General features: G+C 46.1%; 1 protein-coding gene across 1 annotated transcript in view; it reads right to left on the bottom strand.

Annotated features, from left to right (window-relative positions):
- The window catches only part of LOC119391860 (fatty acid synthase), a 507,973-nt gene that overhangs the window by 7,249 nt on the left and 484,320 nt on the right, over nucleotides 1–16,404 (bottom strand). The window contains exon 21 of the mRNA XM_049415427.1: nucleotides 14,860–15,213. Within this exon, the coding sequence (XP_049271384.1) occupies nucleotides 14,860–15,213 (354 nt within the window). The remainder of the gene's footprint in view (nucleotides 1–14,859; nucleotides 15,214–16,404) is intronic.

The following is a 16,404-nucleotide window of genomic DNA, read 5'->3' as shown; positions in this document are numbered from 1 at the left end:
CCTGTATACGAAGTGCCTCTCGACGGGGAGGATACCAGAATCTTGGAAGAATGCCAACATCATCTTGATCCATAAGAAAGGGGACGTTAAGGACCTGAAAAATTACAGGCCCATAAGCTTACTGTCCGTTGTCTACAAGCTATTTACAAAAGTAATTGCTAACAGAATTAATACAACATTAGAGTTCAATCAACCAAGGGACCAGGCAGGATTTCGTACAGGATTCTCAACAATAGACCATATTCATACTATCAATCAGGTGATAGAGAAATGCGCGGAATACAACCAACCCCTATACATAGCCTTCATAGATTACGAGAAGGCATTTGATTCAGTGGAGACATCAGCAGTCATGCAGGCACTGCGGAATCAAGGCATCGACGAAGCCTATATAAACATAATGGAAGAAATCTACAGCGGATCCACAGCCACTATAGTCCTCCATAAAGAAAGCGACAGAATCCCAATAAAGAAGGGCGTACGGCAGGGAGACACGATCTCTCCAATGTTATTCACCGCGTGTTTACAGGAGGTTTTCAGGGCCCTAGATTGGGAAGAGTTAGGGATAAGAGGTAATGGAGAGTATCTCAGTAACCTACGATTCGCTGACGACATTGCACTGATGAGTAACGCGGGAGACGAATTGCAGCTCATGATTACTGAACTGGATACGGAAAGTAGAAGAGTAGGTCTGAAAATTAATATGCATAAAACTAAAGTAATGTGGAACAATCTTGGCAGAGAACATCGCTTTGCGATAGGTGGCGAGACACTGGAAGTTGTAAAGGAGTACGTCTACTTAGGACAGGTAGTAACCGCGGAGCCGAACCATGAGAGTGAAATAACTAGAAGAATAAGGATGGGTTGGGGCTCATTCGGCAAGCATTATCAAATCATGAATGGTAATCTACCACTATCCCTCAAGAGGAAGGTATATAACAGCTGCATCTTACCGGTACTTACCTACGGAGCAGAAACCTGGAGACTTACAAAGAGGGTTCAACTTAAATTGAGGACGACGCAGCGAGCGATGGAAAGGAAAATGATAGGTGTAACCTTAAGAGACAGGAAGAGAGCAGAGTGGGTCAGGGAACAAACGGGGGTTAAGGACATCATAGTTGAAATCAAGAAGAAGAAATGGATATGGGCCGGGCACGTGGCACGTCGGCAGGATAACCGGTGGTCATTAAGGGTAACTGACTGGATTCCAAGAGATGGCAAACGCGTGAGGGGGAGACAGAAAATTAGGTGGGTAGATGAGATTAAGAAGTTTGCAGGTATTACGTGGCAGCAGAAAGCACAGGACCGGGTTGATTGGCGGAACATGGGAGAGGCCTTTGCCCTGCAGTGGGCGTAGACAGGCTGATGATGATGATGATATTAATTTTCAGACCTACTCTTCTACTTTCCGTATCCAGTTCAGTAATCATGAGCTGCAATTCGTCTCCCGCGTTACTCATCAATGCAATCTCATCAGCGAATCGTAGGTTACTGAGATACTCTCCATTAGCTCTTATCCCTAACTCTTCCCAATCTAGGGCCCTGAAAACCTCCTGTAAACACGCGGTGAATAACATTGGAGAGATCGTGTCTCCCTGCCGTACGCCCTTCTTTACTGGGATTCTGTCGCTTTCTTTACGGAGGACTATAATGGCTGTGGATCCGCTGTAGATTTCTTCCATTATGTTTATATAGGCTCCGTCGATGCCTTGATTCCGCAGTGCTTGCATGACTGCTGATGTCTACACCGAATCAAACGCCTTCTCGTAATCTATGAAGGCTATGTATAGGGGTTGGCTGTATTCCGCGCATTTCTCTATCACCTCATTGATAGTATGAGTATGGTCTATTGTTGAGAATCCTGTACGAAATCCTGCCTGGTCCCTTGGTTGATTGAACTCTAATGTCTAATGCGGAGCTTTCGATCAATGTACCACACTAATAATAACGAACACTGTACACCCGCGGGTTTCCATCAAATAGTGCAGCGAATACGAGTGTGTGTGCATCTATCAAATATGTAAAGTGATTATTATGTAACTGTCTAGCAATTGTTTTGTGACAGTTACTGATCCCTGTGTTTTCAAGAATGACATAACAGAACTTGTTGCATAGATGCGGAAGGAAAGACCACATTGAAAAAATTAGGGCACTTTCGCACTAGTTGCGCCAAGCCACAAAGAAGAGCGGTGCTGCGCGGCCTGCTATGTTTCTCTTTAGTTTTTTAGATGCGAAGCATCTTATAGCAGAGTTCAAACCGGTGGTGGTTTTGATGGTGTGCGGCGTGACCACCCTTACCGCGCATGCGCAAGCCCTCTCCACACCTCCTCTCCACTCCCTCTCTCCACTCCTCCTCTGAAACGCGGGCTCGACATGCCGAAATTCTCTACTGCGCAACGCCGCGATGAGCGCCCGCGCATGCGCGTCCCCTCTCTCTCCTCTCCTACGCTGCCCCCCCCCCCCCCGCGCGCCTGTAGAACGCGGTCCCCGCTCGCCCTGTGAGAATAAGTGGCCAGGCTAGAGGGAAGACACGACGCGCGTAGCGTTCCTCTTCGCGTTCCACGACGTGAGGTCGGTAGCATACGCCCGAGGTCGGTAGCATGCCCAACGAACGCCAACGGAACGCGATCATGCAAGCGCTCCGGCTTCACTGCCTCATGGTCCCCTTTAGCGGGAGATGATGTAATTTTTTCATTCTGTCCCTATCTTTCTTTGTTTACCTCTATTCTCTCTGTTGTTTTTCTGTGTATTTTTTCTCTGTTTACTTCTATTAATTTGTTTCGCTCCCTATTTCTTTCGCTTTCTCGCTCTTTATATCTTTCGTCCCCTTGATTCTCTCTCTTTCTCGACGCTTCCTATTTTTACAGCGAAAGCTGCTATGAGATTATTTCAACGGGAGTTTTTGGCGCCGTAGTTGTCCGCCGCCGCCGGTGTCCGTAACCAGTATCGCTCGAAATAAGGAAAAAAAAACGAAATAAGAAAAAAATTCCATGATGGAACGAGGTTCGAACATGGGCCCTCTGCGTGGGAGCCCAGTATTCAACCTCTGAGCCATGCCGGTGCTTGAAACTGCTTTGCAAAAAGGTCCTATACAGGCTGCATGTCGGGAAGGAACCACACTAGCATATGCAATATAGCGTGGTTGATTAGTAAAATAAGCACCAAGCGTCGTACAACGCAAATTCTGTAACGAGGCGTCGCACAATGCGAATTGCGCAACGAGTAGGTTGTTGAATGCTTGCAAACCATTACAATGGGCTCTGCCATAATTCTTCATCGTCATCAGGCAGAGCATCAACAAAGTGCGCATAATGCCTTACATGCGTTTAGCAGGTACCACGGCTCTCCGTAGAATGACGAAAAATGGCACAGTGCCTGTTGCCATACTTCTCAAAAATTGCAATAATTTATAGCGTAGTGGGTTCCTCGCAAGTGCACTTGTATTGGTTGCCAAGGAAACCGATAAGCGCATGATCCATTTCCTCGGGGTCTCAGTAAAATTACAATGATTTATAGCGTAGTGGGTTCCTCGCAAGTGCACTTGTATTGTTTGCCAAGGAAGCCCTTAAGCGCATGATCCATTTCATCGGGGTCTCAGTAAAGTTCTTCGCCCCCCCCCGTCTCTCTCCCACGTCAACGTATGTTATACAGCATGACGGGAGAGGGAAATAGCGACCGGGCGTCACTCAATGCAAATTACATAACTGGTGGGCCGTTTAAAGCTTCCAACCCATTACAAAGGGCTGAGCCATAATTCTTCATCATCAGTCGTGGCGTCAAAAAAGTTCACATAATGCCTTACAGACATGTAGCTGGTGCCTCGCTTCTCCACAGAATGACGAATAATGGCTTAGTAGGTGCTTCCCAACTTCACAAAAATTGTGATTTATGGCGTATTGGGTATCTTTCTAGTGTACTTGTATTGTAGCCCCAAGAGAGCTTACAGCGGGCTCTAGAAACGCCGCTCTTCCAGCTTTCGCTGTGGCTGTGCTGCGGTTTCATCGCAGGCCTGGCGTTTTTTTTTGTATATTTCTGACTATTTCTTTCTCTCTCTTTCTCTGATTATCTCTCTTTCTCATTTTGCCTTTTGTTTTCCTTGTGTTTCTCTTTCTCATTCTTTGTATGCTGTGCTTCCTTCTCTCCCTCACAGCTCTCGCCCTCACTTCCCTTTCCCACCTCATTGCTGTACTATACTACACAAGGCTATGCTGTCCTCTGCTAGTGTGCCTGGATAGCCGAGTGGTTACGATGATCGCATTCGTATCGTGGTTATGCTGGTTCAAATGCCGCCTCGCCGAGAACTTTCTGTCGCCAAGAATTTTAACAGCAAAGCTGTTCTTGGTGGAGCCTTTCCTATCCGGGATACGTGGTAACGCTTGTGGACATCATAAACGGGTACGCGCCACAGGCTTTGGGTAAATCCCACCGCTCATCACTGGTCCGCTAAAAATGAAAGCAACGCTTAGCCCCAAAAACAGGAATGTGCCACAGGAATCTGTGCAGCCTATCAGAAAACTATCATCATCGTAAACGCGTATGTGCCACAGAAACTGGGCAGATCCCACTGCACACAACATCCACTATAAAGGAAGAAGGCAAAAGTTAGTTCAACAAATAGCACGCGCGCTACCAGTCTCAATACTGTCACGTGATTCTTCGTGGTTATAAAAGGCGGTGGCTATACTATTACCTTAAGGCTTAACAAACAACCTTTATTAGAGAGCAGTGATACAACATATCGGAGCATCTTAAGCGAATGCTTTATGTAAACCTGTGTGTAAGAGTGGTATGGTCAAGATGCAATAAAACTATAGTACCACCTCAAAGCTTAATGGGGCCCTGCAACACTTTTCGAGCATGCTCAAAAAGCGCTGCCGATCGGTAGTCGAAGCTCCCGAGAACACGCGAGCCAAATATTACAGCGATGCGCACGGCCTGGAATTTACAATAAATTCTCAAAATAAGCTGAAAATCGCTCCCTCTTCTCTCGACAAATGATGTATTAGTCCGCAAAATATGAAGCGATTGTCGGCAGTTCCACCATTGGCTGATGTTATAATCACGATAACACCCTCATTATTACTTTCGTTGTTAATTTTGAGTTCAATAAGTAGATAATATGTATGTTTATATTCTGTTATCGCGTTAAAAACACCGAACAAATATTAATATTAGCACTTCCGGTCTCACCGACAGCTCGTCTGCTCGTAGTTGCGTGGTTCCGTTTTCTTCGCCATGCGCAGTGCCGAAAACGTGAATATTTCTCTGCTTTTGACCATCGCCGGTTGCCGTTGAGACTGGCAGCCGTTCGAGTGTTGCCTCGTCAGCTGAGAACTGCCTCGTCGGCACGTTCTCACGACTGACCGAGGCAGGGGCGCAGCGTGTCTCCGATAACAATGCTGGCGTCCGGTAATGGCGGCGCTTCGGGGTCGTCTGCCAGTGCCGTTTTACGAGGCGGTGTATCGGAGTATGGGCCGAAACCGATCTCAGCTGTCATTCGTTCCAAACTAGCGCGCAGGTTTGCTTCCATGGTTGGCAGAGCGATGAAAACACCACGGCGTTCGAGGTGCACACCCAACATTACCAAACCGACGCGCAGTTTTCAAGCACGCGCGATACACAGTGCGATCGGCTCCGCTCGACGAGAACATGACGAGAACGACGCAAGCCGACCGGAAGTGGCGGCACAGACCACGTGGTTGCGCCCAGACGTCAGAGAGAAAAAAATGAAGAAAAAAATTCCGCCGGCGCTTTTGGGCGGAGCCTCGCTCCTCTGCGCTCCCTCCATCGACTCGCTGCCTAGCTTTCCGCGTGCTCGCGGCGTTGAGTTGAGGGAGAAAGCTGCGGAATAATTTGGTAACACCACTTAGACTTGACGGATTCGAAAAATTTTTGCGGCATATGACTCGTGAAGAGTCATACGTCAATAATGAGACTATTCCAATATAACTAAGAAAGGTGTTGCAGGGCCCCTTTAACAAAGAGAGTTTTTAAAGAATACTGATACACTATATCTGAAAGAATTTAAAAATACAGAAATGAGTTAGCTAGAGGAAGGGAATGCCACCAGGTTCGCTGTTCCATCGGTGCCCGCGAAGTCGAGCTGGTTGAATTTTTTCTGTATCCTTCTTTCTCTTTCTTTCTCACTCTCTTTGTACTTTCTTTCTCACCCATCACAGTTACTGCATTCCACACTGGACAAATCGGCGCACGTGTTCTCGCGGCGAAGTAGAAGATCAAGAAGAGGATGAAGAGGAAGAAGAGGTCGACGACAGCGCGTGTCAGTTCATGATGATGATAATTTCTGTTCACCCGTCATGGGCCTACGCTGAGCCTAAACAGCTTCATTACTAAAAATTCGGCAGATCCCACGTACCGTGGGAGTCGATGTTATGCGAAGCATGCGGCGGGAAGGTGACTGTGGCGTAACGTTTTTTAACTGAGCGACACGTTACAAAATGACGCTAAAGATTTGTATAAATTTTATACGCATATATATATATATATATATATATATATATATATATATATATATATATATATATATATATATATATATATATGTTGAAGAGCCGCATATGTGTTTATAACCAGTTGTTTACGGTTGGGTAACGCTGCAAATGGCAACGTGGGTATTACCAACACCAGAAGCGGTAAGCTGATATGCCTGTAGGTGTCCCGAGAACGCACGCACGTTTCACAAACCCGTGTGCATGTGTGGAAGACATTCTTGACAGTTCTTGAACAAGGGCATCATCACCGTGATCAGTGAGCACCAGCAGCGATCGTGATGACGAGGGGTCCATGTGTAGTGAAGTACGTTGGAATTCGTGGAAGCCTCGGTCATTTCGTAGACAAATTGTCTGACGACAGAGCCAGAGACATGTGGGAACCTGAAGCCACCCTTCGCGTTGGTGAGGTATAGGCCGTCGAGGCTGGTAGGCCTGCATAGTGCGACGTAGACCAACATCAGTGGATGATGTTTGTCGCATTCGTAGATTACCTGGACGTATGTGGCCTGCGTAGCCTAGTGTACAAAGCGGCTGTCAATCAATCTGGCATCATCCTCGGTCAGCATGAGGCCATCGCCCAGCCTCGTAAGAAATGAATAGGACACTGCGTCGTTCTGGTGGACGAAGTGCACTTTACGGTGCAGTGATGTGGATATTTTATGTACCTTTCGTTAATATATTCCTCCGGGGTCGAGCAATGCTTCAATATAGCTTGCTGAATCATAGGAATACAAACGTAATGTTTATTAGACTTCATTGTAGCACTTGCGCGAAAACAAACGGGGACGAAGAAAGGAGACACACGGACAAGCGAAGGGTGGCGCTTGTCCGTGTCTCCTTTCTTCGTCCCCGTTTGTTTTCGCGCAAGTGCTACAATGAATTCGTTCCAACTAGGCCGGCTAGCAGTTTTGCTTCAGTTTATTAGACTGCTATAAAAGCGGAGCCGACACTGGAACTACAGACGTTAATCTGATATGACGCCTGTATCGCAGGAGTACACATCGTAGGAGTATCATGTAGTGTTTATTGCTTTCTTGTAAAATTAGATAGCCAGTACTACAACCACAATTGACGTTGCACCGATCTTACGCCTGCGTAGGCTATTTTTCCAAACCAGTTTATAGTTGGGTTCGATTTCTGCTGGGATACTAATTTTCATTCTTTCCATTCGTTGAGTCAACGCTGCCGATGTAAGTTACCAATGTCTGTTCTCGCCGTTCCTGGGTAGATATAAACTGTCAGTCACCTGTGGCGCATACCCGTAGACCGCGGCCCGTGGTTAACGGGTATGTGCCACACGTGTCCAGTGGAAAGGGTTTGACGTCGTACGTGAAAGGATTTTAACGTTATTCATGTCATGACCCGGCAATCATATTTGCCAAATCCTCTTACCCTCCCATGCAAATTTTGGTCTACACCAAGTTAAGGAGGCGATCATGAGAGCACCCAGACGTAGGCGGCTAGATAGATAGATAGATAGATACGTAGATAGAAACGCTCAAAGTGCCAGAGGTTCGCTAAGAAATGCTTCGCATTTAAAAATTTTGTCCAGTCATATCGCGTACAAGAGATAAGAGCAATGAATTATTTCCTTGAGTTTCCCATGAACATACGCAAGGAAGTAGAGCTCTGAGCTGCCTGACTCGCAGCCTTCTTTTCAACTGATGTCCGCACATTCCGTTCTGTTTTGCCATTTATTGACGTCTCGTTGGCAACTTCTGAAGAATTTTACTAACAAATATTTTTGCTCTACCGCGAACATTTTGCTGCAAGAGATTTCAGGAAGCCTGTTGCCAAAAAGACAACATTCAGTACCATGCTTTTTAATGTCATACATGTGTACAGGAAACCAAACCGACTATGAAGCCAAGGAAGATATAGGGGCCGTTATTTGTGGTCTAGACTGTATTGCAGTAATTAGGGCATAAATCGCCGGTTGGCCGACATAAACTTTATCTAATGTCGATAATATCTCGTCGACCGCGCCCACCGCGCATTTAACAAAGGGCTTGTTGCGCACAGAGCGAGGGACGTCATCGTATGCAGGGCCCCCTGGAGCGCGAGTCCACCTCGTGATATGCGGTCCTCTGGCGGCACTAGGGCGCGCCAGAAAGTATACTTCTGTCTATCAGAAGAAGCTTTAAGGCTGTAATACGCATAAATGTAGGGGTTTCGTATTAAAGTGTTTGTGTTTGTATGCATATGCGTTTGTGCGTTGAAACCTTCGAGCAACTAAAATACGCTTCGTGCGTTCTGGTGCTTTCGAGTTGACATATCTTTGCATTTAAGATGGAGTATTGAGATCAATGCAACATTAAACTACGAAGTTCGGATAACCGGGGATTCACGAAAAATAAACTGCCGTAAATGCCGAATTTTCACCAAGAAATAAACTCCGAAAAAGAGCCCCCCAAGTTTCAAGAAGAATAAACTCTGAAAACAAGGATCCCTATGTTTAAGCAAGGCGAAGCAGGTTAAACGGAGACTGAAGCGCGTACCTTTCTTAGCTGTCCCAGTTCGGCGAAATTAAAACACTCAACGCTTCTACACACTCATCGACTCATCAGCTTTGTAAGCAGCGGTGATGCTATTCCTTTTCGATGAAACACAATGAATTCCCTGGAACAGGAGGAGCGTATGATCGGTACATAAAAAGTTTACTGGTTCCTGACCGTATCTGCGTCGCCGATGATGCACATTTCATGCCAGGCATTTTAGAAAACAGGCATGACAGAGATCGCTAACGTCATATAGCCCCTGCTTAGTGGTATCCTCCTCTGCAATGATGGGGCGCGATTAAGGCACGACAGCGGCGAATAGGCGACCTGCACCGAAGAGAGCCTACAGTGCTTATCAACGGTGCCTCAAGACACGGATGATTATCACAGCAGAAGCGCAGGACAAATTAATTATATAATGGCGTGATTGCTCTGTTGAAAAAAAAGTCACAGTTTCGCCGCAAGGCTGAAGCAATGAATGCGATAGCAAGAAACTAATGCTATATGATGTGAGGCTCGCCAGTGGATACTCTCAGCGCTCCTGTTGCAAAGGCGGCCGAAGCAGCGAAGGAAACTAGCGTGCTTCAAGTGTCGAGCTGTGACACTTGATAGTTCGCGCTCATCTTCTGTTTGTTCGTTTAGCGGCGTCCCTGAGCTCGAGTGACATTCATACGCGTCGTAACATGAGCGCGGACATCACGGTGAAAGCGTGAAACATTCCTCTACCCCTCGCCACGAGAAAACCGCGCGAGCAGACAGCGGAAGGGCAAGCTTCTCCCATGCGCAAATATAAGAAGAAGCGAGCGAGCTCGCCGATGACTTTTAAATGCGCCCGTCGGGCTCCTAACGCCATCTCGCTGGTAATGAGGAAACGCTTATAAGCGCAGCCGTCTCTGAGTCCGTCCAACGGAAAAAGGTGTGTATATAACGCTCGCCGTTACCTACGTGGAGGATCTGCGTTTCATGGCGTAGTGGCTAGCGCCACTCGCGGCGGAGGAAGAGGTCACTGGTTCGATTCCGCGCTTCGGAAGCATTTTTCTGAATTATTTTTCTTTGGGGCGTTTATATATATATACATACTTATACATATACGGTGCATGACGGCGGCGACGGCGACGGCAAATTCCAGCCGAGACTGTCCATATAATTGCTATCGCAATAAAACTTCGACTCGGTTGTTGGTTTACCAGTGCAGCCGACAGTGACCACTGTCGACTGTCGGGGGGCTCTGCCCCCCTAACATTTCGCAGTGGGGCTAGCGCCCCCCTTGTGCCCCCGGTATATACGCCTATGCAAACGACGACGTGCCCGTAGATCTATGAGAGGCGCGAACAAGCGCACAGATCTGTGCGCACGTCGCGAGGTTCAGTCTTTGGAGTTTGGACAACCCTGTCGTGCCTGTGACTCTCTGTGGTCCAACTCGAATATGTGCTGGGGATCAACGTAGAAACAACCTAGCATCACCTAGCTAAAGCCTAGCTATGACCTAGAAGTAACCTAGAAACATCCTGCATCACTTAGCGAAGGCCTAGAAGCAACCTAGAAGCAACCAGATTAAACATCAGTATCGTCCAGTTTCGCTGTTTCAAGCCTTGCGCAGCTTAGTGCAAGCTTCGCCTGATTTTGTTTCTTTGTTAGACACAGCCATAATGAAAACCAACTGACAACAAAACCAAGGAAGGAACAATGGTCGTCAGTTTTCACAAGTATGCTAGTGGAAAGGGCTGAACTGGAACCCCTGGAATACCGGCGTCACACAGAAAGGCTCGTGTATCTATACAAGATTTTTCACAATAAAATAGGAATAGAAAAGTGCCATTTCATTCATCCTGTAAATAAGCGAATCACACGCTCTCATCACTCAAAAATACTACGGGACTATAACTGCCGAACAAAGGTATTTCAGAACACTTTTTTCCCAGAGCGGTAAGGGAATGGAAACACCTCCCAGCTGATGTCGTGGAACGTACGGCCACAGCAGATTTCACTCTGACACTGAAGGCTCATTTGTCGACTGTTTAAATATTTGAATCTACTGATTTCTTCTGTCAATGTCCGCTTGTGTATTTCTATCTGTATGTTATTTTTTTCTGTTGTTTTTTCTTTCCTTCTTTTGACGATACGTAAATTCATTATCGGTTACCTTACATGCGAAAAAATGCGCATATTCTTTCATGTCATGTGCACTATGCGTTAGTAGTACTTCTAATATAATGGTTACAGCGCATTTAAGTGGTATTGTGGTTATCGATGTAAGTGTTGATATTATTGCTGTAAAAAGATACTCAGTGTGAAGAATGCCGCTATCGGTTTCTTGTTTTTTGCATAGTATGTATGTATTCTTTTTGTATACATTTGTATGTATTGATCTTTGTATACCCACTCCTGCTTACAGCCTTCTTAGGCTAGCAGTATTTTACAAATAAATAAATAAATAAATAAATCTCGATTCCGCACGTTTCCATTCTCGAAAGCACTGCGTTCACCAAATTCATGTCAAGGATGCTATGTCCCGCTGCTATCGCCGCGCACCCGGTACCGGGAATGCCGGGTGACAGGTGATTATTTTGTGTGAAAGAAAGAAGCCGTAAATCTGCCCTTTTTCTTAGATTGCAAGATGTCCACTTATATACTGTCTGGAGGAGCGCTCATTATGGCCCATACTACCCTGTCTGTCCTGAGCGGTGGTTTGCACGTGTAACAGGCCAGTTGCACAATAATTCACTAAGAAGCGCGCGGGACAATATGTGCCTGTTTGCATTTAATACTTCGAAATGGTTTGTTAGGGGCGTGGTAATTGTTTCAAAAAGTACGTTCGGCGAATTTTTTCACAAGACCTGACCCCATCGGCGGACATGTGACGACGGCACCTGGCGAAGTGACCTCGCATGTAGGTCATTTGGCTGTCCGCCTTTGTTTAGATTTTGAGCATCTCTCCCCATCTAGGCGACACTTGCAAGGTGTATGAGTGAAAACAATAGCCAAAAAATACACGTAATCAGCGGACTAGCTGACTACATGTAGTGTTTTGCGGTACAGGCCACTTTCTTTGTTCAATCCGTCAAGAGATGGGAGCATGGTGGCGGCGAAGTATGCGCGGCTCGCTTTGCCCTTATCAGACAGGTAACGCACAGCAGCTGGACCTTTCTTTTTTGAGCTGCCACTCAGATTTTTTTTAGTTCGTCAATACTGGCATGTGTTCTCGTTACTTTCTGCCAGAACGCAGAACGCGATGCTATTTCCATGCTCTCTAGAGTTGATCAGAAGCCCTGAAGGAGCATGATCACACCACATATTTACGAAGACATGCATCACTAAATTTCCTGTCCGAAATGTTCCCGATCAGTTTTTGAGTGCAACCACGCCAAGCAACTGTTTGTCTGTCAGTGACAAGTCAGTGCGACGTCAAGCATTGAAGCTGACTAGTTTTTAAATGCGAAGCATTTCTTAGCGAACCAAAGGCACTTTGACCATTTCACTCTGCGTGTCTATCTACATAGCCGCCTTCGTATGGACGCTCTCCTGGTGATCTCCTTAACTAAACACATACCGCAATTTGCACGGGAGCGCATTAGTGAATGACGAACACGATGAACAGGTCGTTGCTTGAATAGCGTGAGATACTTGTCGCGTACGTCATGAAACCGTTTACTTGAATAACGTCTGGTACAAAACCGCATACCACGACCCAAGGAATGCTGGTATGAGCCACTGGGGATTTTCAATTAACAGCGGACAGCCAACACTGGAACCACAGTAGGCGCTGTCCCGTCATGAAGCTTGTGTAAGGCTTTTTTCGCGGCAGTTTGGAGTACTGGCGTGACTGTGTTGTAGAATATTTTACTGCCATGCAGAATGCGAGGGTTAGACTAAAGTCGACCCAAATAGGTCGCGAAGCTTCGGGCAAAAAGCGGTTCAGAATCTATAACCAGCGACATCAGCAAAGGGAGTTATCGGTGGTGCGATAGAAGCGCTACCATGTGGGGAGTGAACAAACACTAATAGCGAAAAACCAAATTTTATTCAAGGGCGAAGCAATCTTTGTTTTACAAATGACATTTATGTCCCTGACAACATTACGTAGGTGCAATATGCAAAGAAGTTATGACAGTGTTTAATTATTACGAAACAACCTTCTTTCTTAGCGACATCTGCACTATTCAGTGAAGCCCTCGCAGTGCATGGAAAAGCGCGCTGGTAAAATTCAACTGCGACGACAAACCCCTCGCGTGTTTTGGTGTTCTGCACTTCGCATGCCTGTATACGTTAGACGTAAGGGCAATTTATTGGAACACAAGGCAAAACATAGCGCACGTAGTGTCTGCGCACTTTTCGGACTTTTACCACACTTGGTGCACATTGTGTGCAGTGTAATAAAGTTGCGTTATTGTGACCATTGCATAAAAGTGAAATGTCATAATTTTTGCGAGACCACGCGTCATTTCTTCTTGTTAGAACTGAAGAACACAAGGAATGTATACATTAAGGAACCTGCGTATGTGCGAAGCAAATAAGCAACGCTGCAATTATGGAGCGGTAGGGTTCTGCTTGCTTTAGTCCACCTACGGAAGATGCCACGGACGCAGAATAAGACTCCCAAGAATAAGTTTCCTAATAAAACCAAGGCGAATTAAACGGAACCACACATCAACACCACTGTCTAGTCATGAGTGGATATTAGTTTAGCTCGCGTTGACTTGTAGCGCACTCGCCGGCTCGCCTTAGCGTGAGTCCTTAGCGATCATGGGCCTACGAAAACTATGTTTAGATCATATTTCGCGCCAGTGCCAAAGAAATTACGTCACTTCTTTACCGAATATTGCTTCACATCCGGTTTATTTTTTGTTCCGCCGGAAGTGTTGCCCCATATAGATGGCGCTAAGCCGCAGCAGCAGCTGGTGAGCGACCATTTTCTGAACGTAGGGCCTTCTATGGAAGCTTCGCTACCAGTTACATTTACGTTGGTTCGATACCGGCGCCAGCGGTGACTTTTATTCTTTCCTTGCATTGGGATTTTTCGCTCATCGTCAACGCCCTCGACGCCGGCACCGGATTTTCTGCGACAGGGTACGCCTTCACGCAATCGCGTTGAGATTTCCAAAGTTGGGGTTGATATAGACATATAGACAGCGAGTCATCTATGCCGCATACCAAGGCCTGTGGTATGCGGGTATGTGCCACACGTGAATAGTGGAAAGGGTTGTATGACGTGGATGACAGGTAAATCACGTCATTCATGTCGTGGCCTGTGAATCGCGCTCTTCATTCACTCATCCCTTTTATGCCAATTTTGATATATGCGAAGTTATGGAGACGATAACAAGAGTGCCAAGACGTAGGCTGCTAGACAGATAGAAAGGGTCAAAGTGCCTTTAGTTCACCGAGAAATGTTTCCTATTTAAATGGAGACAAAAATGCGCTCATCTGCTACTCTGTAAAAGCTGGAATTCACAATACCCGTGCTCAAGTAATCTGGAATACCACAGCGTTTGGAAAACTGGCATCGATGTCGCATTTGGCACAAGTGGCATCTATCGGAGGTAATGTTGGGTAGTCAAGCTGATTAAAACACTGTGTACGTCCTAACTGTCAGACGAAGCAAACCCATGAACAAGCAGTTGGTTGCGTGTCCATTAATTTAGACATCTAACGGCTTGTGAGTAGCTGGAGCAATGAAACATTTACTGCTCCAAGAACAGCAATGAAAGTCACATGAGGGCTATGTTACTATACAAGAAAGGCCATTACAATATTTTATAGCTACGCTTTCTACGTTTGTGAAAAATACAGCTCGAATTTGCTAGTCCTGGACGGAATTTTCCGGTTCACATTAAAGAATGGTTACCTACCACAGCCAGGATGAATATACCTCCTACGGGTCCCATGGCTGTAGCTTCTTCAAAAACTTTTCGAGCACCGTCCTCCTCAGATGCGTCTATCTTCCTCACAATGACATTGGCTCCGGCCTTCTCGAACCGATGAAGACAAAGCCGCTGGTACCCAGTGCGCACTCCTGAGCGAGTGGTGAGTAGAAGCTTGCGACATCCTCGCTTGACCATCCATTCGGCCAGCTCTAGGCCGAAACCGTCCAGACCACCGGTGATAACATATGACTTGTGCTCATAAAACCACGTGCGTGCTGTAGCCTCGACAGTCAGTGGCATGGGCGCTCCACGTTTCTGCAGGGTTTCCTCCGGCTGGATCTGCACATTTTCGACGAATTTTTTTAGCTGGAACATTCGAAACTGAACGTTGCCCAATAATTCGTCAAAACGCCCTTGAGTCTACTGCGTAAGGCTATCCGAAGTAGACAAACGATAAGTCGCCCGGCATAATTATGGGAGCGCTTGAAGTGGAAATGTTATGAAGCGCTTATGGTGCACAGGGTTGATCTGCGTTCTTTTAATACCAATGTGCACGTATTTCCTTATTTATGGAGAAAGATTGTGTTGACTTGCAGAGGACTGCGCCATATCAAAAAAGCGAAACAATCATATGCACCACACATGTTACGGCCCTGAGTCAATACGCCGCTACAATAAGTAACATATCGTGGGAGGTTCACTCATTTCAAGGGGCCCGATATATAAAGATAGTTTGTGCAGCTAAATCTCATCTAATGTGGCTGTGAAGCCAAGGCACGCACCAAAATTGTGGCTCCTCCATTTTATCCTTTAGCGTAGGTCTGCCTAGGAACAGAAATTAATTTTGCTGTTCCCAGAGAAGAGCGCGTACCAAATAGAGACTATAATTGTGCAAAATTTCGATTTCTTTCTTAGAAAGAAGCACCGCCTCTTGCCCTAAATATGTCTAAGGAGCCTATAAAATCCCACTTTTTCTTTATAATAATAACATGAGATATAAAGTAAAGGAAAACTATATTTTAGGCGAAATGAACTAAAGGTGTTAAAAACGAACAGTATTATGTGAGTGAGCAAGTGCTGCTTAACTTGCACCTGGTACTCTAGTTCAGTGTGCATAGAGTAGTTTATTTGACTAACTACTGTGATCTCTTCTGACAATGAAGGCAATAAAAATCTCAAACCTGAACACGCCTTTACCTGCTTAGAAAAGGAGCACTAATTAAGAGCTTCTACCTTTGCCATTCATACGGTACCGCCATTTTTAGGTCACACAACGCAAGTGTTTGTAGGCCGCATGATGCAAATAAATTAGTGTATGCTTCTTGAGCGAAAATGCGTAAGTGGATCAGCTACCTATGAGGACGCTCTCACCTCGAGCACAATTTTGCCGATGTGCTTTCCTGAGGCCATGAACCGGAAGGCATCCTCCATTTGGTCATGAGGATACAAGATGTCAACAAGTGGTCTCACGGCTCCCGATGCGATGCCAGCACGAATGTATCCCGCAACGAGACGCCTTTCTTCCACCTC

Source organism: Rhipicephalus sanguineus, chromosome 4 (genome assembly GCF_013339695.2).
Source record: "Rhipicephalus sanguineus isolate Rsan-2018 chromosome 4, BIME_Rsan_1.4, whole genome shotgun sequence".
In the NCBI taxonomy this organism is placed as follows: domain Eukaryota; kingdom Metazoa; phylum Arthropoda; class Arachnida; order Ixodida; family Ixodidae; genus Rhipicephalus; species Rhipicephalus sanguineus.
The sequence above is the reverse complement of the archived record's forward strand: the minus strand, read 5'-3'. Positions and strand labels throughout refer to the sequence as shown.